This window comes from Lissotriton helveticus, chromosome 2_2 (assembly GCF_964261635.1).
Source record: "Lissotriton helveticus chromosome 2_2, aLisHel1.1, whole genome shotgun sequence".
In the NCBI taxonomy this organism is placed as follows: Eukaryota; Metazoa; Chordata; class Amphibia; order Caudata; family Salamandridae; genus Lissotriton; species Lissotriton helveticus.
In genome coordinates, this window is record NC_136060.1 from 141748415 (window position 1) to 141773141 (window position 24727).

The 24727-nt window shown below is 46.9% G+C and overlaps 1 protein-coding gene across 1 annotated transcript in view; it reads left to right on the forward strand.

Moving 5' to 3' along the window:
- NFXL1 (nuclear transcription factor, X-box binding like 1) overlaps nt 1-24727 on the forward strand; it is a 624964-nt gene that overhangs the window by 304603 nt on the left and 295634 nt on the right. The window contains exons 13-14 of the mRNA XM_078678225.1: nt 1803-1923; nt 16978-17137. Of these exons, the coding sequence (XP_078534351.1) occupies nt 1803-1923; nt 16978-17137 (281 nt within the window). The remainder of the gene's footprint in view (nt 1-1802; nt 1924-16977; nt 17138-24727) is intronic.

A 24727-nucleotide genomic window follows, 5' to 3' on the forward strand; every position in this document is an offset into this window, starting at 1 on the left:
AAAGAGGAATGCAGATTAGTCTCCGCATTGAACCCATTGGTGCCCCTCCTATGCTCCATTTACGAGGCTGTAACACAACCCTTAAATGCGCATCATGTAACATGCGAGGACAGATTTCTTTTTTTATTGGGCACGGAGGGATGCGTGGCTTGTGTTTTTGGTTTTCTTTTGCACGCTGTGACTTCTGTCCTCACGGATTCTTCACCCTTTAATATTTGTCAAATTATCCTGTACAGAAACAGTTTTCTAAAAGATTCTTTGACCTTTATTTGCACTGTACAGAACATTCTCTCTAAGGGTTTTCATTTTCATGCTACAGCCAACATTAATTGAAACTGTTGTGTGAAATGGCTGTGTGCTTTAAGTGGTAAAGTAATTTGTAAATCTAAGCGAGGTCATGTGTAAACCTACCTTTTAAATGGGGCTAATACATATGTTAAAGTCTATGTGCAACCTGCATCACGGATTCAAATCAAAACATGGTGACTCAGCATTTCATGCTTATGAGGTTGATTAAACGGATATACTACTGAACTCGGCAGCAGTAACACATTTTAAATGTATTGCCTTTAAGCTGGAAGACCCCAGCACGCTCCATGAACAAACAAAGTGTTATTTTTAATAATACAACAAAAGCTTGATTAGGAGTGTGGCAGTCATGGTGTTTCCTCTAAACCATGATGATAGCAAATATGGGAGCGACTGAGCAACAAATGCGGAAGTAAAAATCGATTGGTGGTTTCCCCTGTAAGCTACCAGTTACGTTTTGGTGAGTATGAGGTAACCTTTAGGCATTAGACACTGATTGCAGCGCTCCATAATGGAAGGCACAACAGGCAAATGAGGATGGCAAAAGGAAGACCAGGGTGATTGGTGGGAGAAACTAGGAAGTGATAGAAACAGTGGTAATCTGCTTATAAACAGGTTTGACAAAGTAAACGTGTCTCCATTAGCCTACTCCCAAACTTTTTTTCAGAATTCTTTGAGCAGAGAAACAGGTTACAGCAACGCCAGATGGAAGCAGGCATGAAGCAGAAGCAAAACACTTCTCATGACATAGTTAAAGAGCACTTTGATCAATTAATTCCCCACTACCGCTGCGCATGGTGCTATGCACCAAACAAAGATATCTCGCTCCCAGAAGACACTTGTACCACCACACACATGGAATCAGGTGAAGAACCAACCTCCTCCAGAGATTCAACTTTAGTGAAATCTGACAGAGAGGAGAAGTCTAGAGCTGCAGACATTAACTTAAGTGTATTCACCCTAGACGAAATTGTCTCCCTTCTAAACACACAAAAACACTAAATTGCCTATCTAGAACAAGCATTGGCAAAGCCAATAGGTCCCACCTGTGTGAGTTCTTTTGGCTTTGCCGATGTTTCTTAACCATGTTGCAACATGGCTGACAGTAAAGAAAAAAGGCTGAATGACACAGCCAGCGTTGACTGTGAAATATTGCATTAAAAAATGTTTTTACTTTCACCCATGCTACACTGAAGCCAATATGGCTAAAAAAAATATTAACGAAGCCAATAGATCTTGCATAGGCAAGACCTGTTGGCTTTGCCAATGCTTCTTACTTTTTTGTGATGTTCTGTGAATGCTGCTATATTATATCCTTTTATGTGTGTAAAGATTTCAATTACATTTTGCCATATGATTGCTTGTGTGTTTTATGAGGAATGGTATTTTTCCAAACACACGAACAAGAGTGTAATAAAAGCTGTTCATTGTCGATGATAAGCTTGAGTTTCTTATATTATAGCCTAAACATGTGTGTTCAATTGATATTGCAGGAAGTTGCTACCCGTGCCCTGAAACCGTGGATGTGAAATGCAATTGTGGTAAAACTGCAGTCTCAGTGCCTTGTGGTAGAGAACGCACTACAAAACCACCCAAATGTAAAGAGTTTTGCAGGTTGGTGAAGATGTTACACTTTGTAACTAATTTCAAGGGGTTATTTTGTCTTACTCCTGAATGAACAAACAGCACTGCTGTGCTAAGTGTGTACATTTTTCAAGCCAGAGACATTTATTTGTTTATTGACTGTTTTTGTGCACTTTGACGAGCATTAGGTGAGTGAGCCTAGCCGGCTGGCAGTAGAGGTTGTGTATGTAGCACCTACTCGTTTTCAATGTGGCTGTTTATTGCAGGCTGATCTTGTTACTGTTGTTCTGTTTGGAGTATTGTCCAGATATTTAGTACTTTCTTAGTGAAGGGGAGGTTATATTAACAACACTTGTATAGTGCACTTCTACAGTTTGTTTGGTGTTTTGAACTGTGGTGGCTCTTTCCATACAGTTCTGCTGTTTTCAGTTTTTTGCTGCGTTTGCCTGCATTTGTTTGTTTTTGATTAACAAAGCTTGTTAGTACAAAGTATTACTTGGCAAATAAAAGTGTTAAATTCAGTTATGGACGTTTGCATTCTTCTATGTGTACTGATGGTTTTTGTTTTGCTTGTTTTCCTTTACTTTGGTTAGTGCTTGTTCATCAGCCAGCTTAAGTGACGTAAGCAAACTGGCTTCTGTGCAGTGTTGTGCCCAGGAGAGTGTGGGATGTCTATGCTGTCTTGTACTCAGTAGTTCTAGGATGTATGTTTGTTTCTGGTGGATGCTTCTAATTGCAGACTTCTCACCTTGTGAATAATCTCCAGGTGTCAGACTGGATCCGGAAACCTTAGGAGCAGTTTTAGCGTCCCGTTAGGGGGCTTCGTGCAGCTCCACGCTGAGGTTACTGCACTGTAAAAATGACAAACTGAGCCACATATAAGCACCACCCATGTGCACTGATGTCAGTTACTTTCTTTAAGCGCCTTCAGATATGAACCAGAGCTTCCCTCTGGTCTTTAACGAGAATTTTTGATTAAATGTAGCCAGTGTGCAAGGAAAATATCACCCCCTAAAACCACAGGTTTCAAAACGTGCAGAGACTGTCACCGACAGATGTCTGTGATGCACCCTCACAAGTGCTGTTTGTTCGTGGCTGGGGTCAGACCACAACTTCATGGCCTTTGGGGATTGTGCCCGGAAGAACCCGATAGCCATATGAGACCACAAAGCCAAACTCTATGCTGACAAGCACAAGAAGTCGTCGCACAGTGATTGGTCGAAGTCAAAAGGAAGGTCCTGTTCTGACCAATGAAGTCATTCCCACAGCAGGTCATAGTTGTGGTCAAATTCTTTGAGTAAGTTGAAGAAGAAACACAAAAAATGGAAGTGAAAAATGGCCCCTTCCCGCCACTTCCGAACTCCAGAGAGAACACCAGGGCATCAATGTGCCTTCCATTCTGTCTCCCAATCCATATCGGAGCAGTTTCAGAGTTCTGACGTAACCTGAGTTCACAGGTACTTTTGCAATGTTGCAGCATGTAAAAGACTTTTGAGAGGCTATGCCTCTGTTTTTCGTGACTTTACTGGTTCCCTCTGATGCTTTGCCAGGCTCGAATGTTCTGCAGTTTCCCCAAGTTGGACTTCTGGCAGCGGCTCCCCCTTAGGCGCTGTGTATGCACTTCGACCCTTAGCGTGCTAGCACCAACTCTGGTGCCTGCTTTGGCTCCGACTATCTCCTGCGTCAGTCTCACATCAATGTCACGTCAGGGTATATAGCCAATTGAGCTATCCGAGGCAACAGAAGTAGTGCCCTGCCCCAATTAGCACACAACTACTTGGCACCCCCTCCGATACCATGCCCTTACCACATGGTAGAGGGCAGACTTTACATAATCTTTTTGGCACCGATTCTGAAAACGACATCTGATCGGGGGACAATTATTTACCCCATTATTTTTTTTTTTAAACATATTTTTCATTAGTTTTACTATTCAACAGGTGCAGTACAGATGAGAATTTACATTTAACAGTTATACAAGTATTACAGTTCAGGGCTCAGTATGATTCTGTCCCCGCAGGAGTAACAGCCACATTAGCAGTAGTCAGTCAGGAGCAAACTGTGGCATTAAACAGAAGAAACAGCATAACAAAAGAAAAAAAAGAAAATCCTGGCAGTACTATAGAATTAAAGTGTTATAGGCTAGTGCAAGAGGGCTCCCATCCCCGGGAACCTATCCTCTTAGCAGTTTCCCCCTTCACACCGATCACTCTGCTCTGGGGGAGACGGTTGCCCGTCAATGTCACATACCCATGGATATCAAAGTGTCAAGTGGCGGGCCATTGAGGGCATGAGTGAAACCGCCCCAGTCAGCAACTATGGGATGCTTGTGAAGCCCCCCACGTTCTTTGGCGTGAAGGGCAGCACCTTCAGCTTTCACCCACCTGCTAAGCTCAGCCTTCCAGTGACAATGAGGTGGCCCCACAGCAGACTTCCAGTGCATCGCTATGGCCCACCTTGCCAACATCAGTCCTAGATTAGTAAACCTGGTCTCTTTCAACCACACACGCAAATACAGTCGGCATAAGGTATTTCACAACCCAAGCTCATCCTTGCAACATGACACTACAAACCTCAGAAGGTGGATCTCTTTCAACCCGCACCCATTCCACCCTAGGGTATCTTGTGACCATAACAGTAAGCAAAGCAAAAAATATGCCTCGCAACCCACACTCAGCTCAGCCTCTGGCATCTTGTGACCAAGGAAAAGCAAAGAAAGGGGTATCTCTTAAGCCACACTCAGCCAAGCTTAGGTCATGTTGTGGCCAAAGAAAAGCAAAGAAAAGGGTACCTCTCAACCCATACTCACACATCACAACAGTAGGCAAGCAACGATCATGCATAACAAAATGCTCACTTCAGCAGTAGGCAGAGGGAATCTCTCACCCTTACTCATCCAAACAGGATACTACATAAACTTGAACTCTCTAGGCAGAGGTAATCTCTCACCCTTCCTCATCCTAACAGGATCCTACATAAACTTGAACTCAGCATAAGGACCTCTGTAAGTAAAGATGGTAAAATCTCAGTCACACCTAAGGACGTGAGGATGCTCACATCAGGACAGGACCCGCACCCTTCACTACTCCTTCTGTAGCCAGGGGAACACATATGTACAAGGCCTACACAAGCATCTACACCTTGGCAAAAGTACCACATAGCATACCTAACCCACCCTTAATGAACAAATACAGTTTCACATCAAATTAATACTAACTCGTAGATATACAGTGGCATGCATAAAACAGTAGCCCTCAGTAAAACCCAAGATCACCGTTGAGCAACCTCTCACCCGAAACACTTCTAAGTACACCTCTCATAAGAAATAGACACCAAAGTCCATCTGAAAAGACAATAAATCAAAATAAATAAAGTGGTCACGTGGTCTGCTTAATAATTTCCTGCAAAGTTCAGCTCCTTACAGGACAGAGTTTGATTTAAACACCTCCAGGCTGTACTCCGATTCATAGCACTGCTTGAATGATGAGAGGCTGCTCTCTCCAAACTGCTAGGATCTTCAATTAGCATTAATCTGTAAACATAAGAAGTTCCAACGCCCTTACTTTTCAGTTGACTGCAGGCTTACTCACCACAATGCTTTATAACGCAGTAAAATCCAAATCCAACCTTGTTGGTACCAGAATCACAATACTGAGAAAATACACTGATGGAGCTTCAGGACGTTATTTCTTTTCTTTTTTCTTAAACTAAAATCTCTCTTCCTCTTCCTCTTTCTCACTAGTAGACTTTATCCTCTTTGTTATCGTTTTTGTACTTTGTTTCATATAGACTTGACCTCTTCACACGTTGGTAAGTTCTCCAGTCGTCACCATTGGTGTAATCAAAGAATGATCCTCTGTAGGCAGGCCGCATAGGTTTTATGATGAAGTTTATTTGAAGATACTAGTCTCTGTTCCAGGTTACAGATGTAATGTACATGCCATATCGATGCCCCACCAGGAGAAGGCTCCTGCTGCTCAGCCCGCTCTCTCTAACTGATCCCTCAGGCAAACATAAACATCCTGTAACATCACACACAGAGGTTGAGCAGAAGGTAACATAGCAACTAGGGAGAGAACGCATTATATCTAATACAGAATATAACAAGTCTGTCATCATGAAGATGGTACCCCTATTAATAGGCAGGTTTCCTATCACCATTGTCCTACACCTGGGAATCCTATCTTCCTAACCCAACATCCCACTCTGGAAAGTCTTGTGGTATGCATGTCCCCAAGCAGGGTCACCCCAATTCCTTCTCTACCACTCCTCCTGGCTGTGAGTGCAAAATAATAGGCCCTTTTGGTAAAAGAATTTTCGCTTCCACAAGCATTATTCTGAATTCGGCCAATCCCAGTTGACTCCTCTGCAGTTATTTCCATATCATTTGGGATACGGTGGCTCACATTTTTATGGCTGTTTAGACAGCTTTCGGGTGTCTTTTATGCAGGCTATTCAGAAAGGTTGCAAAGTGTCAAAATTTGTGGTACATGCAGGGCTGGACGCGACTGATTCGGACGTGTCATGGGTACCATTGTGGCCCTAAGGGGTCATGTCTGGATGAGGTTTGTTGACTTCTCGGGGGATATCTAAGAATCTTGAATCAACATAATATTTGCTGGCTCTTGCCTTTTTAGTGATAAAGTGAATGTAACCTTAAAGCTCTTAAGGAAAGCAGAGCCACGTGGGCCCCACTTGGCAATTCCACCAACATCCTTAACCTCTCCAAGACTACAGTGGAGGCTTTCCCATCTGTCAATGCCATACTCCCCACCCCCAACACAACAGCCTTTTCAGCTAGTTCGTGGCAGTGGCTGTGGCTTTCAAAGACAGCATGGACGACATATGACTCAGTCCCCTGCTCCTCAATCAGCCAAAACCACAAATTCACTTTAGTGTGTCCATGACTGACTGACTGAAATATTTTTAAAGCGCTCTTTTGCCGAGGCGTCTTGGGGCTATAGCACAGAAGAAATTACAGAGCTAAGTTGGGCATAGAGAAGAGCCAGGTTTTTAATGCCTTCCTGAAGCTCACTTTAGATTTGTCAGATCGCAGCGCAGAGGGCAAAGAATTCCATAATTTGGAGGCCTGATGGGAAAAGGATTTCCTGCCCCAGCGGGCTGTCCGTATTCTGGGCAGGCACACCAGGTCTTGGATGGCTGACCTGCCAGCACACAACTACCCTGTTGGAGGCTGGATCCAATATTTCCTCCATGAGTGTCAAGTCATCACGACAGATGAGTGGGTCCTTCAAATTATGCCTTTCCATTCCTTTATACCTCGCTGCACCTTCCAGCACCTTCAGGGCAACTAATGAGGATCACCTGTCTTATGGTAGAAAGCAAAGGCCTTTTTGGCCAAAGTGGCCATTGAGACGTTTCTGGCCTCGGAAGTAGGAACTATGTGTACTCCTGCTAGTTCCCTGTGCTGAAGAAAGATGGAGCATTCATCCTGTTTTAGATCTTCACCCTCTCAACGCCTTCCTATCGAAGGACAAATTCAGTGTGCTCACGCTAGCTGTCAGACCCCCAGATCATCCTGTGACATATATCTGTGCCTTGCTAGACAAATAATCACCTAAAGGAAAAGGTGATCGTTTGGAAAGTCGCTCCTGGTATCAACTTTGGCATGATAAGATTTCCAAGATAGCCGCTGATCTTTCGATCGTCTCTGCGGTCTAGTTGTTATCTCTCAAGCTCTTGGAACCTTGGTGAGCGCGTGCTGCCAGAGATCTGCGCACTTCACTGAGGTTTTTCCCAGTATCGGTACTTACTTGTAGAGCTCGGTTAAATTCCTGTGAATTCTCCAAGAGTTCGACGGTAGTGCGTTCCAGGTTCTGCTATAATCCTGAAATCCGTTGGGTTTAAGGTATCAGCTTAAACGTCCACACGTTCAGGGCTGCGCAATTCAAATCTCCGTGACAAGAAGGCTTCATGTGAGATTCCAGTCAGTCTGACGAATCCTTGAGGCTTCCCAGTATATTACGTTACAGAAGAAAAGACAGAGAACTCGCTTGACAAATGGTATCGTCAAGGAATGAAGACCTTCGCTTCAGCTAAGTGATTTCTAAATGTTAAATAGCTACTTGTGTTGAGACAAAAAATTAATTTAGAATCAATTGAGAATGCTATGGAGAACATTGTAAAATACAGTTAATGTACATAGTTATACTTACCTCAAGTGAAGAATCCTGGATAACCTAGAAAGAAAATAAGAAGACAGTTAATAACTGCACTATTGTATAACTACTACAGAAGAGAGTTAATAAAATAAGTTAGCACTAAGGAAAACTTAGAGTAGCCAGCCTGTGTAAAACAGAACAGACAGAGAATATATCTGAGAAAATAATTAAAACCAGAAGTAGGAGAGAGGCTCAGTGTTCAGGAAAATTTGTTTCCTTGGGTCATCCTCAACTACAGTCACTGGAAAGCAGAACAGAATAGAGGAAGAAACTGGGAGCTAGAATTCCTGGACGGCCTCTTCTTATTTTGTATTTTATCCAATTTCCTCCTCTGGAGTCTTTGGGAGATAAGATTTAGTATCGTCTCCAGGGAGTGCCTTAGAGGGAGTTGGGAAGAGAGCAACTTCTGTTCCTGTGCAAGTCAGAGAAGGAGAAGCACCACCTTGACACTAGCCCAGTTCCTGTCTGTCCTTGAGACTGCATTGGACTTGCAGGACGCTTTTTTTTTTTACATCCTTGTCCTGCAGGCCACATCCACTACCTGTGGATTACGGTACGCCAGGGGCATTTTCAGTTTACAGTGCTTCCCTTTGGTTTCACCAGTGCCTCTCATAAGACTTACGGGCTCGTTCCACCAGAGTCAAAGCAGCTACCATTGCATTGGCACATGTAGGACCGGCATTTGACATTTGCCAGGCAGCTAAAGGGTCTTTGTTACAAACATTCATGAACCACTCCTGCATTGACAATCAAGTCCGTTGAAAGGGGTATTTTGCCTGCTCGCTGCTGCAAAACATTTTAGTATGGTCACAGATGCACCTTCTTGGGATACACTGCTATGGTATTGATTCACAAGGTCTGCGATTAGAAGTATTCATCAGAAGAACAAATTAATTACCTTTGGTAATGATCTTTATGGTGGATACTCTAAGTGCAGATTCCTACCCGACCCGCACACTGACCCATTGTGTGAACTGGTCTCTCTTTCATTTAAAAAGTCCCAATTTAAAGATCTGCACTCTGGTTATGCCGATGGGCTCTGCGTCTGAGGGCCCGGACAGCTTAGAAAGCAACTGACATCAGCGTGCTTGGGTGGTGCTTATATGCAGCTCCACACATCACTTCCGGAAAGGAATGATGTCAGTGCGGAGTTGCATACTGCAACCAAGTGGTGCACATGAGAACTGTTTAAAAAGATTTTGCACCCAGTGGGATGACTAGGGATTATTCAAGCGGTGAGGAATCTGCTGTTAGATAGAGTATTCACCAGAAAGATCGTACCAAAGGTAGGTAACTTGTTCATTTGGATAGTAGACCAAAATATTTTGGTTTTTTTTTTTTTTTAACAACTCTTTTTATTGAAGGATCAACATACAAACGCAGCACTCCAAGCCCTGGAGGCACTGCAATCAAATCAGTTCGTCATCAATTACGATCCGTAAAACATTGACATCGCCCCAAGCCCCTACACCACCCTCCAACCCCCCCTCTCCCCCTGCCGTAACTCCCACCCTTCCCCCAAGTCCCCCCCCACACAGTGTCACCTTGTCCCCGTAGCATGTAAAATCAGAAAATGCATATTTAAAACTCTGTGTGCCATAACGCCCCTCGGCACCATCACACTGGCCTCTCATTATCTCCAAGTATTGCCGGTGGTTCCAGCCAAATCCCCCGGTATTCTGCCCACCGTTTCCATATTTTGTAGTGTTTCTTGGGGCATCCTCTGGCTTCATAGACGGGCCACTCGAGTCCCATACAAAAGTCAAGGCCCTGCTTCCATACTGACACTCTGGGAGCCCGAGGATCCTTCCAGGCTTTAGCTATGTCCCTCTTCGCAACCGTAAGGCCCAACAACAACAAATGTCTCTTATATATATTGCCCCCCACCCCTTCAAGGACATGAAGAAGACCCAATTTGGGGGTACGTGGAAGTTCCCATCCCAGCACTTCCGACAGGCAGTCCCAAACACCAGTCCACCATTGCTTCAATCTGTGACCGCTCCACACCGTGTGCAGGAAAGTGCCAACTGCTTGACCACATCGCAGGCATTCGGGGGACGCAATTAACCTTGCCTTCCACAATCGCTCCCTAGTGTAATAGGCCCTATGCAGGTATTTGAATTGGATAAAGCGTAGGCGTACCGCAATAGCCACTCCCCTCGGGGCCTCAAGAGCTTCCCGCCAATCTTCTCCCTCTAGTTCTCCCACCTCCCCTGCCCAAACCTCCCACAGATGTTGTAAGCACGACGAACAGTGGACAACTAGGGTCTGATAGATACGGGAAATCTTTTTGTCTTCTAGCTCTCCCATGAACACCTTAGCTTCTAATGGGCTAAATTCGGGCAGAGAGTCTAGGCCCTCCAATGCGGGTGTAATAGCATGACGAAAATGCAGGTACTTAAAAACTGTGTCCTCGGCATGCAATATTCCTGACTGAGTTCCTGAAAGGATTTAAGGGTCGTGCCCCGCATCACGTGTCCCAGGTTCGAGATTCCAATTGAATCCCACCCCCGGAAGCCCTGCAGGGACTTCAACATCGGGAGTTGGCCATTCCGCCAGAGCGGGGTCTCTTCAGTAAGTTTACCCCACCACCCCATGCGGCGCAGTGCCTGTCGCCAAATCTGAAAGACCACCTGCGTAACACCTGGCAATCCCTTCCTCAATGGCGCCGAGTATAGTATAGTGTGAAGCAAGTGCGGCTCCATCCAGTAACGCTCAAGGGCGTATGCCGGGTCCCCCCTGTCTCCGTACCACCACTCATTCAGGATAAGAAGGTAAGACGCCTGGTAGTATGATAAGATATCCGATGTGGCCAACCCTCCGCAGTACGAGGATAAAAAGCATGTACGAAGGGCCACGCGCACCGCACCTCCTACCCATAGAAACTGACCCAAAGATGAGTTCACTTGCTGAAACCAACGCGGCGAGAAGGAGGACGGGTGATTCTGTAGCTGGTACAGAAGTCTCGGGAGAGCGACCATTTTGAAAATCGCCGACCGGCCATAGATATTGAGCAGCATTCGGGCCCAGGATTTCATCTCTGACTGAACTCGGTCCCATACTGGCACCACGTTGCATTCCCAGGAGACGTCAGGCGAGACCGTCAGAAACACCCCCAGGTATTTAAGGCCTCCAACTGCTATTTGCAGGGGCGATGCCCACGGTCCCAAGTCTAGTCGATCTCCCAGTGTCCAGATAGTAGATTTCCGCTGGTTTAAGAACAGACCTGACACCTCCCCAAAGATCCTCATAATCTCCAGGGCTCTGTGTCCCGATTTATTCCCATCCGTGAGGAATAGTAGGACATCGTCCGCGTACAGGGCAATTCTATCTGACGGTCCTGACTCCCACTCCAATCCTCGTATTTGAGCATCTATCCTGACCCAAGCCACCAGCGGCTCTATGGCAAGCGCAAAGTGGTACGGCGAGAGGGGGCAACCCTGTCGAGTGCCCCGCCCGATCGGGAAGGCCACTGACGTGGCACCCGCCACTCTCACCGAGGCCGTCAGGCCCGTATATAGGAGCTTCACATATGACAGAAAATGCGGCCCTAAATTAAGCTGTGGGAGTAGAGCAAAGAGGTAGGTCCAGCTAAGGGAATCAAAAGCTCTATCGATATACGCCAATAGCAACGCTGCCGGGATCTTGGCACCGCAAATCGCTGCTACCGCCACATGCGCGCGCCTGATGTTGTGTCGTGTTGCCCTATGGGGCATAAACCCCGCCTGGCCTGGGTGGATCAGTTCAGTTATATGCAGGAGGAGTCGATTCGCAAGGGCCCTGGCCAGTATCTTGGCCTCGATATTTAACAGAGAGATCGGGCGATACGACTCATGTTTGTCAGGCGGTCTACCCGGCTTGCAAAATACCACAATTTCTGCATGTCTCCAATCCACGGGCAGAAGCCCGCTCTCCCTTGCTGCCTCCAGGGCTCTCTTGTAGTGCGGTCCTAATTGAAGATAGTACTTCTTAAAGAACTCGCTCGGGAACCCGTTGGGTCCCGGGGCCTTGCCTGCGTTAAGTTCCCCTAGAGCCGCACCAAGTTCTTCGGCCGATAGTGGCAATTCCAGGCGGTCCCTCACCGCCTCAGGCAGCGCTCGTGGTGGGCGATCTGCAAGGAATTTGTCGATCTCTCGTGAGGGGAGACAGTCTCGCGGGGCATATTGAGTCGCGTAGTACCTGGCGAAGCTGTCGGCCAGAGACCTCGGGCTGAAATCTGCGCCCCAGTGTCGTCCGTGAGGCTCGGCAGCACCTGCGGGTGAAATGTGTTCTGGCAAAGTCTGTGCAGCATCGTGCCCGATTTATCTCCCCATTGATAGATCCTGCTCCGCGTCGCCAGCCAAACTTGGCGCGCCTCATCAAGTAATAGAGATGCATAGGACTGTTGAGCGAGGAGCAGCTGTTGCACTCCTCCACCATCGCTAGCCGCACCGCAGCGGGACTCTAGATCCTCTACTTTCGCTGCAGCCTGAGTCAATCCCTCCCTTCGTTTCTTACGGGCCGTAGAACACCAGGCGATGTCCACACCACGCAGTGTGGGTTTGAGCGCCTCCCAAACTATCTGGGGGTCTGCCACCGAGCCCAGGTTCTCGTCCCAATAGTGGGCAATGGCCTCCCCCATATGCTCCTGGTAGTCTGCCTGCTGCAGATTCCAAGCTGAGAGGCGCCATCGGAATGGCCGTCTCCCCATCCCCAATGTGAGGGTCACCGCTACAGGAGAATGATCCCACAACCCCCGGGGTAAAATGGACGCTGATTCCACCCTCCCTATCAAGGCATTAGGAACAAACACATAATCTAGTCTGGAAAAGGATTTATGCACCGCCGAAACATACGTATATTCCCGACTATGCGTGTGTAAACAGCGCCAGGCGTCCACCCACCCCAGTCCTCGGGCCACATCATTCAGCTTAGTAGGTGCGTCGGCCCATGGTCCACCCCCTGGCCTGTACCTGTCCATCCGGCACTGCATGACATCATTCCAGTCACCCCCTATGACCGCTAAGCTCTCAGGGATTTCAGACCACACCATGTAGAGCCTTTCAATCAACGCCCATTGTAGCGGAGGGGGGGCATACACGCTTCCAATCACCCACGCTTCAGCACCTATGATGCCTTTAACAAATAAGTATCTACCCTGCGGGTCAGTCCACTGTGAATCATAAACAAAGGGCAGCCTTCGATGCACTAAGATGGCTACTCCCCGGGAGCCCCGCGTAAACCCTGCGTGGTAGACCTGGTCATACCCATATCTACTCAAACTAAGCACTTTGGTGCCCAATAAGTGCGTCTCTTGCAGCAATAAAATATCCGCTCCTTCTCTTTTCCCAAGCCTCAGCACTGCTCCTCTCTTGATCCCGTCCAGCATGCCCCGCACATTCCAACTCACCACCCGCATGCAGGCCCCAGACGCCCTAGAGTCCCCACTCTCAACCGCCATCCAGTCACAAACATACAAATTGGCCCTGTGATGGACCTAGTATGCAAGCACACACCGGGATAGACAAGCGCATCGACACTGTGTACGAGTCTTGAACCCCCCCCCCTCCACCCACCCTCCTTCCCCCCCCAATCCCAGGATCCTGTGTCCAATCTTGCTCAACTCCACTCCCCAAACCCCCAGACCCAACCCCCAACTTTCCCCATCCTCCCCCCTCCCCGTACCTCCCAAACATGGAAGCACCTGTCGCGGCCGGACCTCGGTCTGATCTCCAACGGGAGAACCAGAGCCGCGTCCTCCAATGAATCCCCTCGTGGCAACCCATAAGAACTAGGCTGTCACCCCCTCCCTCCCTTACCAACTGGAGCAAGGTCCCAGCCCATCATAACAGAGCACCTGAGCATCTACATATGGCTCCTGCAAATAGTCATGACCTGGGCCCCATCACAGTCAGGGGGCATCACTCTGCTGTTCCTGTGTGGAGCCCTCATGCCGGGCAGCCGAGCTGGCGCACGAGCCCCTGGTCGAGCGCAATCCTCTGCGACGCCGGCGCTGGTTTCTGAGGCCCCCCCTTGCAGCACTGCTGGTGGAGGAGTCCGATTCCCCATCTCTAGCAACGTTGACGCGAATCTTCACTGTTTCGTCCGTCCACTGGAAGACTTCCTCCGGAGTGTCGAAGAACATGGTACGGGACTGAAAGATGACCAGCAGCTGCGCAGGGTAGAGAAGGGCATATTGGAGGTTGAGGTCCCGGAGTCGGGCCTTGGCCGCCTGAAATGACTTACGCTGCTGTTGCACCATCTTTGTGTAGTCCGGGAATATCAGGATGCTGGAGTTCTCATATAAGAGCGCGCCCTTAAGTCGTGCTTGCCTCAGGATGGTGTCCCGATCTGAGTAATTCAAGAATTTTGCTATGATCGGCCTTGAGCGCGCTCCCACCGGAGGTTTCTGCACTAGCGCCCGGTGTGCCCTTTCAACTACAAAGCATCGAGATAGTGCATCTGCCGGGATCCAGTCCATAGTGCATCTGCCGGGATCCAGTCCTCCAGCCACCGGGTTAGGAAAGTTTCCACTTTGTCCCCATCGCAGCCCTCCGGAAATCCAACAATGCGAAGGTTATTCCTTCGAGCGCGCCCTTCCGCATCTTCCACTCTCATTGCCAGGCCCTTCTGAATCTGTTCCATGGCCGCCACCTTTTTCTTTAAGACCGTGACATCATCTTCTACCTCCGAGATGCGGGTCTCTGCTCCGGTAATCCGTTCAACAGCGTTACGCAAGTCTTGTCTCAGCAGGGTAACATCGGCCCCAACAGCGCCTATTTTAGCGTCCAGCATGTCCCTCGACTGCGTGATTGCATTCAGTAGCGCTGCGTTGTCGGCGCCGACGACTGAGAGCCCCCATGGCCCGCCGATTCTGTATACTTGTCCATGAGCCCCTGTTTTCCCTGGCCCCCTCCGGCTCCACCTCGCGTCATGGCCCTCTGGGGTTCTTCGAGAGTTAGGATCCCCGTAGGCAGGTATGCGCCCCACTCCCTATGCAGGCTAAGTAGGTAGGCCTCGAGATATATCAAGCAAGGGAGCACAGTGAGTCTCCCAGAGCAGGGGCACTCTCTCCTCGTCTTGTCCAGGCTGTGGAATGCCGGGCCCCGACATCCCCACCGGGGTCACTTCAAGCAGTAGCTCCTTAAGGATCTCCCCGCCTGCCGCCGTAGCCTCCTCCAGGTCCCACAAGTCTTCCCCACCGGGGCCCAATGTAGCCCCCGAGCACGCACCCCACGCCCCAGCAGCCTGTACAGCTCACCTCTCGGTCCTCGGGGGACCCGTCAGGTCCACAGCAGGGGTCTCCTCTTCACTGCGCAGGCCGGATCCACCTGTCCGGGACGTGGAAGGCGGGACAGCAGCCTACACCACACCAGCCAAGTGTACTCTGCCGTCCGCAGCCGTCGTCCGGCCCAAGCGCCACATCCACCGGCGTCTGGGGACCCAAAATGGCGGCCCTCTCACCGCGGCCGCTCCTGGCACACTCAGAGTTCCCTGCAGAGCGCCGCGTCAGCTGCAGAGGGCGAGTGGGCAATGAGGCGTAGGGGGGTTCCACCAGTCACTCGGGCCTTCCAGAAATAATGGGCGACGGGGCACTCCCACCTCGGCTCCAGCAGACTCACCCAGACCGGGCAACGCCAAAATCAAGGTCCCATCGCGGTAGGCCTCGCCGGACCTCTCAGGATCAGCTGCGCCGCCCAGTCAGATCGCCTGTGTCTGGACCGCCACTCGATCCCATCCGCCGGCGATTCTCACCCGCTGCAGGTATGGGCGCCACGATCCGCGCTTCCCCAGCGTCGGCAAAGAAAGCAAAGTCCGGACCGGGCGCTCTCCAAAATAGAGGTCCCTGCTGCCTAGGCCTCGCTGGACCTTTCGGGCCAGCCGCGTCGCCGGGCTGCAACCTCGTCTCCCGGGCCGCCTCCGACGTGAAAACGCTACCGGACGCAGCCCAGCGTATCCGTTGCCGGTTGCTGTAGCAGGGAACCCCTTCCGATGCCCAGGGCCAGGATAACTGTTAAGGATGCTTTCAGGCTGGTCGGAGCTCAGGCTCTAGACGACCGCCATGCTCGCCGGCCAGGCCACGCCCCAATATTTGGGATTTTGAAGATTCATTTTATGTTTTTTTGCTGTTCTTTCAGTTTTTAGCGATGTTATCTGGCTTTTCAATATATACCGTAAAAGAAGAGAAAAGTTACCTGCAGTGTACCATTAGATAAATGTCTGCATGCCAGCAGACCGAGAAATGTAACCATTTAGCTGTCTTTGGTCCTTTTGTTTGCGATAAAAGTCTAAAACCAAGTTTTGATGATTGCTAAAGACAGCATGGTAACTTGGTCACAGGGCGTCTGATTGGCACAACTAAGTGATGCTGGTATCAAAAGAATTACTTAAATATAGTGTTGCAAAACTTTTTTGAGAAAATTCAGCACTGTGCTCCCTTCATTTTTCACTAAAGTTGGGGTTTTTGGCTGCTATACTTTTTTCAGTACCCTTTTTGCGTAAAGGAGGTTTAAAAAAACAAAAAAAAGTGTATATTTTATTGAAAGTTTGGCGGCAAGACACAGCATCCCACAGTGCAATGTATAATCATAATACATGTATGACATAGCAACTAGTCCAAACATTAAGGGTAAAGGAGTTTTTAAACATTTATCATGTGGCATGTTTGTCATGAGATCTATACTGGGACACTGTTTTATATAGTTATTACTGTAGTCAGAATTGATACAGTGCTACTTTCTGTTATTCAGAAACTCATGGGAATCGTAGTTTGAAGCTTTGGGAACTGAAAGCCTGGAGCCAATATCTATTGATGCCAAGAAATGTAAATGTTAAATATGTTATTGTTTTGCCACTCTTCTCTTTAAACAGTGTTGTTCCCATACTTTTCTTGTGTTTGTAAACAATGTTAATTTCCCCACAGCAATCCCCCTACCTGCCATCACAATATTCGTGAAAGGCACAGATGCCACTTTGGTCCTTGCCCTCCATGTCGCCAGTCCTGCCAGAGGGTCCTACAGGCGTGCAGGCACCTGTGTCCAGCCCCTTGCCATGATGAAGCACTTGTCAAGCAAACTAGCCTGGTAAGGAATGGTCTTGGATTTCTCAAGTCCCGTTCTCTGCCTTCTAAGAACAGCAGAAATGTCTCAGCGCACTATCTGATGCAGGAAACTCCAGGAACAAGTGTCAGTTTGTAGGGCTATGAATCATATATATATATATAGATATCTATCTATCTATATATATATATATATATATATATATATATATATATATATATATATATCTCTCTCTCTCCCAGGCTCGTTCCTTGTGTATTTCCCGCTGCTGCTCCTGAACAGAGGGCACGTCGTCTTTTGCGGACCACCCAAGCACAGTCCGGTTTAAATCAACAAACTGCCCTCGTATGCAAAGGCTGACGACGCCTTGTCTTGAACCAGTATTGATTTATTTGTCAGCTGTCGGACGCATTTCGCCTGTCCTGCAGGCTTGCTCACCAACACAATCAATAAAGTGTTCAACCATTTTAAAATCAAATGTGTGCCGTGCCACATGTGAAACTACTCAATTAGTGTATTAGAAGGCAAACTTGTAGTTTTTGCAATTCAAAACACAGTGGTTGATATATCATACAACTCTGCTCAACCTGATGCAAAGTATTCAAACGAACCAGTTTAACTTCTCGTCATGTATGCTAGACAATTATGAGTTGCTTTCTGCATTTTAACATCTTTTGATATTTGCATGTAATCAATATTTACAAGTGTACCAAAATCAAGCCTTAGTGGGCATATACCATTCCTGCATAGTGTATTTGAAATGCAGGTATCTAAACACCACAAAACAATATTCATGATCCAGCCCAAGTGGGTATTCATTGATAGCAGGAGTAATTTATAAACATGTCATGGTCTTCTAAAATGCATGGTGCTAAAACAAAAAATATGTGAAAAACGAAAATAATTCACATTCATGAACAGTTAAATACCTAAAGAATGAAAGAAGACTGACTCATTACTGTCACTGATTACAAATGCGTATATAAGTCTTCCTCCATATTCAAACCTTCCGGGATTTTTGTAATTAGCTCTATTATGTAACTTGATTCAAGCGTCTCGTTTTTTTTTCCCGGTCACCACCCAGTATATTCGGTTTGACCGCATCGTTTAGAAAATATGATAGTCCTTGTGCACTTTTACAGTGGTGTTGCTCATAATGTCGTGCCACAGGATAGGTTCTATCCCCATTTTTTATGGCTCTGAAGTGCTGGAGCACTACCTTGAGCACCAGCAAGATTATGCTGCCCACGTACCTCAGGCCACAAGGGCACTGAAGTATGTAGACAGACTTGCACGTATATTGCCCCTTAATTTTCTTTTCTCTTTGAGAGAGTCCTGATTTATAAATGGTGGTGCTTTTGCCATGGACACAAGCTTTGCATTTTATAAATCCTTCTATTCTGGCCAACCACGTGGAGGCTGTCATCTTAGGTTTAGATACCGGTGACATGTTACTCGCTAACATTTGTTTAAAAGATTTGGCACGTCTGAAAGTTATTTGAGGTCTTCTCTGCACTAGTTTACCTAAGATAGGATCGTTACGTATCATATGCCAGTGCTTGGACAGAATGTCTCTCATATTTTTATGTTGTTTATTGTATGTAGTGACCATCGGGCATCGATTTTTATTTTTACTTTCCAACTGCTTTTGCACTTTACTTTTGTTGAAAAGGATTTCTTCCCTTGACTTTCTCTTTGCTTTATAGATGGCTGATTTTATGCAATCTCCTGAATAGCCTCTTGATTTAAAACGTACTTTCAAAACTTCAATTTTTTTATTTAGCCCCTCTTGATTACTACAGTTACTCATACTGCGCAGGCATTCCCTATAGGGGATGCTTCTAATTAAATTCTTAGGATGGAAACTCATTGCATGAAGCAATGTATTTCCCGCTGTAGGTTTGCGGTACAACATTGTTTCCAATTTTCCTTCTTTTGTATATACTGTTAGATCAAGAAAATGTACACTAGTTGCACTAATGGTGCTAGTGAATTTCAGATTTAGATTGTTGATTTAGAGTTTTTAAATAAAATAATTTAGTGACTTTTCTGAGCCTTTCCACACGACGAACAGATCGTTGATGAATCGACTCCAGTGCATGATGTTACATTGACACTATTCTGGGTATACCATCTGGACCGCCTGCTCCTCCCACCAGCCCATATGAAGATTCGCTTAGCTGGTGCGAAGCAGGTGCCCATAGCTGTGCCGCATATTTGATTAAACAATTCACCATTGAGGAGAAAATAATTGTTTTTCAGGCATGTGGATACCATTGCAATAAGCATTTGTGTGTGAGAATTGTAAAGGTCTACCTCCTAAGACATGTTTGACGGCATTCAGACCATCATCATGCATGATGCTGGTGTATAATGTGGCTACATCAATTGTTGCCAGTAAAAAATCTTATTCCCATGGGAGATCAAACACCCGCTTTAGAAAATACCCTCTGTCCTGTATATATGATGGAAGAATCTTGACCAAAGGACAGAGGAATGAATCAACAAACTTGGATGTATTCCCCAGGGCGCTACCCATAGCTGAAATTATAGGGCGCCCCGGTGGATTTTCAGGGTCTTAATGCACCTTAGGAATAAGGTACATAACTGGTATTACAGGATTAATGATTTTTAAAAACATTAGTTCTCCATACGTAATCAAACATTGAATATGCCATTCCTGTAATTGTGCATTGTAAAGGCGGTGACTGGTGATCATAGCATCTTCAGCAACCCTAACATAATTTAAACGGTTATTTAGTTGCTTATATGCTTCACTTAGTCTAGTTGACATGGGTGTAAATCTCGAAACATTTCTGAAGCTTGTCCGAGCATTGCTTGCAATGACTATGCCTTGTGCTTAAGCTAGAATTGTTGCTTGTTCAATGGTGGTCTGTGTATCGCTCCCCTGTACTCGAAGTGTTAATTTAAGTATCTTCTTCAAGCTGCCTTAAGTCCAACATCAGATTCATGTCATTCATCACAAGGTCCCCTGATTGGACATCGATAATATTAGTCACACTTGTAGATGGCATCTGTGCTTGTTTTTGATTAAATGCAAAGTGTTTTTTTAACTTCAAAGTTCGAACAAATTTGAAGACGTCCACTCTTGTTTTTACGTAATCAAAATCATGTTCCGGACAATAGGATAAACCTAGTTTCAGAATGTTCTTTTCATTTTCTGTTAATGTAATATTCGTCAGATTGATGATTCAAGATTTAGTTCCAGCATTTACTTCTTGGTCTGCTTGTTCTTGGCTCTCCCTGCAGCGCCTGAGTTGTTTTGTGCCTTTGCGCCTCTGTTGCCTCTGCCTCTTCCTCTATGAGGCTTTGTGCTGTTTTTGAATGTCCTGGGGCGGAGGTTGAACCTCCTTTCATGTTGTAAATAACTGAACTCTTCGATTACAGAGGGGGCAAGTCCTGCTGTTGGCCCACTAGGGCCCTCATCTGCATCCATATCAAGCTCAGAGCTTTGAATACTACTTAATTATTATCTAATGTTGATTTACCACTAGCATCCATTTTTTGTTAGGTCTCGCCTAGACGAAAGCAAAAAGCGAAGCTTTTTGCTGTCTAGCGAGACTACTTATGTCGCCACTTTGCAGGGATTCCGGGGAATGTGGACAGCACAGCAAACTGTCACGAGCGTCTCCTGCTGGAGATTGCACCTCGTGAGCGCGCACGTCGTCACTCACGCATGCGCACAAACAAAGGCATCCACACACTGCATATACACACGCACCCCCCCTTAAACATACACACGCGCACACAGACAGACAGACGCACGCACAAACACACTCAAACAGACACACACGCACGCGTACACCCCACCCCCACTCACCCCTCCTCTCACTCAACTTACCTGTTCTGGCGGTGCACGGCGGCGGCTCCTTCTCCCGGGTGGCGGTAGCGCTTTGCGGGGCTCTCTCACCACATGAGAGCCCCGCCTTACCCATGCGCCCGGCCGCTCTTCACCCGGTCCCCCATCTCGGGACCGGGACTCAATGCGGAGCCTTCGTGGCTCCTCGGGCAGCTCTCTCTCGCTCTCGGCGCGATGGGGCGGGACTTCCGGTTGGGGCCGCGCTGGCATTGGCCGGCTTCCCAACCGCTTCCGGGTCGTCGCGGGCAGCGCGGCGGCCCGGCACAGCCATGATGCGTATGTTTTTTCAGTCGGTGTCGACGCAAGGGTTGCCCGGGGCTGCACAGAGCGGTCCATTGGCCACAGATTGGGGCCATTTGGCGCCTCCGAGAGGCAGTCTGCTCTTGGGTTCGAGAGATGCCTTGGTGCAACGTGCGTCCACTGCAAAGCTCTGTGGCAAGAGTTCCATATATGCGACAACAACACAGTGGGATAATGCACCGCGGGCTGAGATCTCTGCAAATTTCAGCGCATTTTTTCTGATCTCATCAAAGTGGCCAAGGTGGTTAGTGGACCGTTTGCTTTACTTGTTTATTTTGTAACTTGTGTTTCATGTGTTCTGATTCAAGTAATGCTGGTCTGTGCGCACAGCGTACGTTGCCTACAAGTCAAGTGTACTAGCATGACGATAGCTGTAGGGTTAATGCACCGGTTGCGGAGCTATGTGAATAAAATGTAGCCACAGGTTCCAGTTAGAGTAAAGAAGATTTGTGAGTGAATACGCCATGGCGGTAAATAACCTGCAAATGGCAGATTCCACCCCAGTAACATTACTGTTTCGAAATAATAAGAGCTACAGGGCTCGATGCACTGGATGAGCTAAGATACAGGCCGCAGGTTCAAATACCAGTAAGATAGCGGATGGGGTAAATGCAACTGTAGCAGAGATACTTAAGCAAACCCACAGGTTACAGCTTCATACCAGTAAAATACCTGAATTGATAAATGCACGTGCTGCAGTTGTCTTCAAGCTAACCCGTAGGTCACAAATTACAATTCCAGTAAGATAGCGGAGGGGATACATGCACCTATAGCAGAGATATTTAAGCTAACCCACAGGTTACAAGTTCCAATGCCAGTAAGATGCCTGAGGGGTAAATGCAGCTGTTGCATTATTCTGTGTGTAACCCACGTCGGGATAACACACCCAGTGAGAATGCTCGGTGAGTTAATGTTTCCACTGCAGAGCTCCGAGTAGTCTTGAGCTATTGACGTTGAAAATAACAATGCCTTTTATTTTCGTTTTAAAAGATAAATAAAAGATATTGTCATTTACAATGCCAATAGCTTAAACTTGTGTAACTGCGAGACCTATTGCATTGCAAATGCTTGTCTATGAAGAGTTTCATATTTTTTTCCGCAAAAGTATAGATTTGTCCTTGGTCATAGTTAATCTTGTCGCGCAAAAACTTTTGAACTTTCCTTTCTTTAATAGACTCTACGAGCTTGCGAAGTCGTTCCTTCATTTCTGTTTTGAACTTGATAATTGTCTCTTGGTCTACTTCTTTGTCCAGCATTCCGAGAATTTGATCAATTTCTTCAAGAATCTTTTGACGATCAATGTCAGCGTATTTAATTAGGATCGCTAGCATTCTCTGCGAGGACTCTTGGTTGTTGTTCACCCATTCTCGAAGCTTTGTTGGATTGTAGTCCTCGTATGTGGGAGCCTCTAAAATTCGGAGGCCTCTAGGAAAGTTTAACTTCCTAATAACGCTGCATGGATTTAGATTCACACATTTTAGATAATTCAGTTTGTTTTAGTTTCTCCAGTCTTCTCAGACGCACTGTTGTATTTATTTATTTATTTAAGGGTTTTATATAGCGCTAGCCAGACCCGGAGGTATCGGAGCACTTTACAGCATTATCAGTCATAAGAGACACTAATATAGTAATATGCACTGTGGGTCCTTACGCATCGGTTAATATCTTTGCTACAAGCACAGAGTCACTTGTGAGATATGTTAACACCTTTGTATGTGCAATTTCTCAGGATGTTTCGAGTGGTGTCGTCGTTGAAGGCACCCTGGCTCTTGACAGGATTTGGTCAAGGACCTGGGGTATGAGTCCTTGTGAGCTCTGGATCGCTTGTAAGAGATGTTAACACAGTTGTGTGTAGAGTGTCTCAGGTCGCTCCGAATGATCACGTTGTAGATAGCACCCTGTCTGCTGCCTGGGTTTGATCAGGGATGTGGGGGGTCACTGAGGTAGTCCTGAGGAGAGTGAGGTAGAGGTCTTAAGGTCAAAGTGACTGTGTGCTGAGGTAGGCAGGCTTTGGTGTTAGGTTGTAGCTAACCCTTCGGGAGAGTTCTGTTGAGGAGGAGGTCTTTGAGCTGCCTTTTGAATTTTAAATAGGAGGGGTTAGTCCTGATGTGTACTGGGATGGAGTTCCAGATTTTGGGCTCACCTCCTGCAAAGGATCGAGATGCGTTTTGTTGTTTGTGAGTTTTAGGAGGGATAAGGAGTGTTGGCGCTCCTTAGGTTTCTTTACTGACCAGCCTTCTGTAGTTTGGAGGCCAGGTAGGCGGGTTCCCCTGTATGCAGCACTTTGTGCGTGATGCATACGGTTCTGAAGTTGGCGCGCATTTCGACTGGGAGCCATTTTAGTTCTCTGAGTGCCGGAGAGATATGTTCATATTTCTTTACTCCTGTGACTATTCTTGCTGCTGCGTTCAGGATTGATCTGAGGGGTGCTAGGTGTGATTTTGCTGCTCCTGTGAGGGTTGCACTTCCGTAGTCAGGTCTTGATAGCACCAGAGATTGAGTGGCTTGTTTGAGGTCATTCAGCGGGATGAAGGGTTTTATTTTGTTTAGTAGTTTGAGGTTTAGGAAAGCGCTCTTTGCGGTGTTCTTGATGTGTTTGCTCATGTCTAATTTAGGGTCCAGAGTGATTCCCAGCGATTTTACTGACTCAACTAGGGTGGGGTTGTAGTTGAGAGCATCAATGGCTTTAGGCCATTCTGTGAATTGGGGGTTCTTCTCCTTGTTGGAGATGAGGAGGATTTCCGTCTTTTCTTGGTTTAGTTTCAGGTGGTTGCGTGATAACCGGTGTTGGACTTCTCTAAGAGTGTTGTTCAGACTCTGAATGACTTCAATGGAGGAGGTTTCCAGATAGATCTGGGTATCGTCAGCCTAGAGGTGGAAGGTAATGTTTTTGTTTTTTTAGTATGGTGGTAAGAGGTTCCATAACGGCGTTGAAGAGTTGTGCTGATAGTACTGATCCTTGGGGAACACCAACGGGGAGTAGGTCCGACAAGAAGTTTTTGATTTTTATTCTTTGGGTTCGGTTCTGTAGAATATATATAATCCACCAAAGTGCGTGAAAGCATTTTAAAGGGGCACTCGTCATCACTTGCGCCCTCCGGCCTGTTCATTCAACTTAGTCACGCACCCCTGCCATTAATCATTCCACCTATGCGTTTCAACGCTACACGCCTCTTCGTCTCGGGCTGCTAAAGAAGGGCATCATAAACTGAGATTAATGTAATTTCTGGCATCTTCTATTTTAACTGCCCTCGCCTGGACTCGCTAAGTGCAATGTCATACAGGTGCATTCTGGGATATAACGTTCCAAATGTGAGCAATAAATAAAACCTTAAGTAGGTGTAATGCACAGTCTAGATTAGAAAGCTTTCAGTTCTCCTTTGTAGGATGTTCAGTGCCAAAGATCAGCTCAATATGCATATGAAGTGATGCGC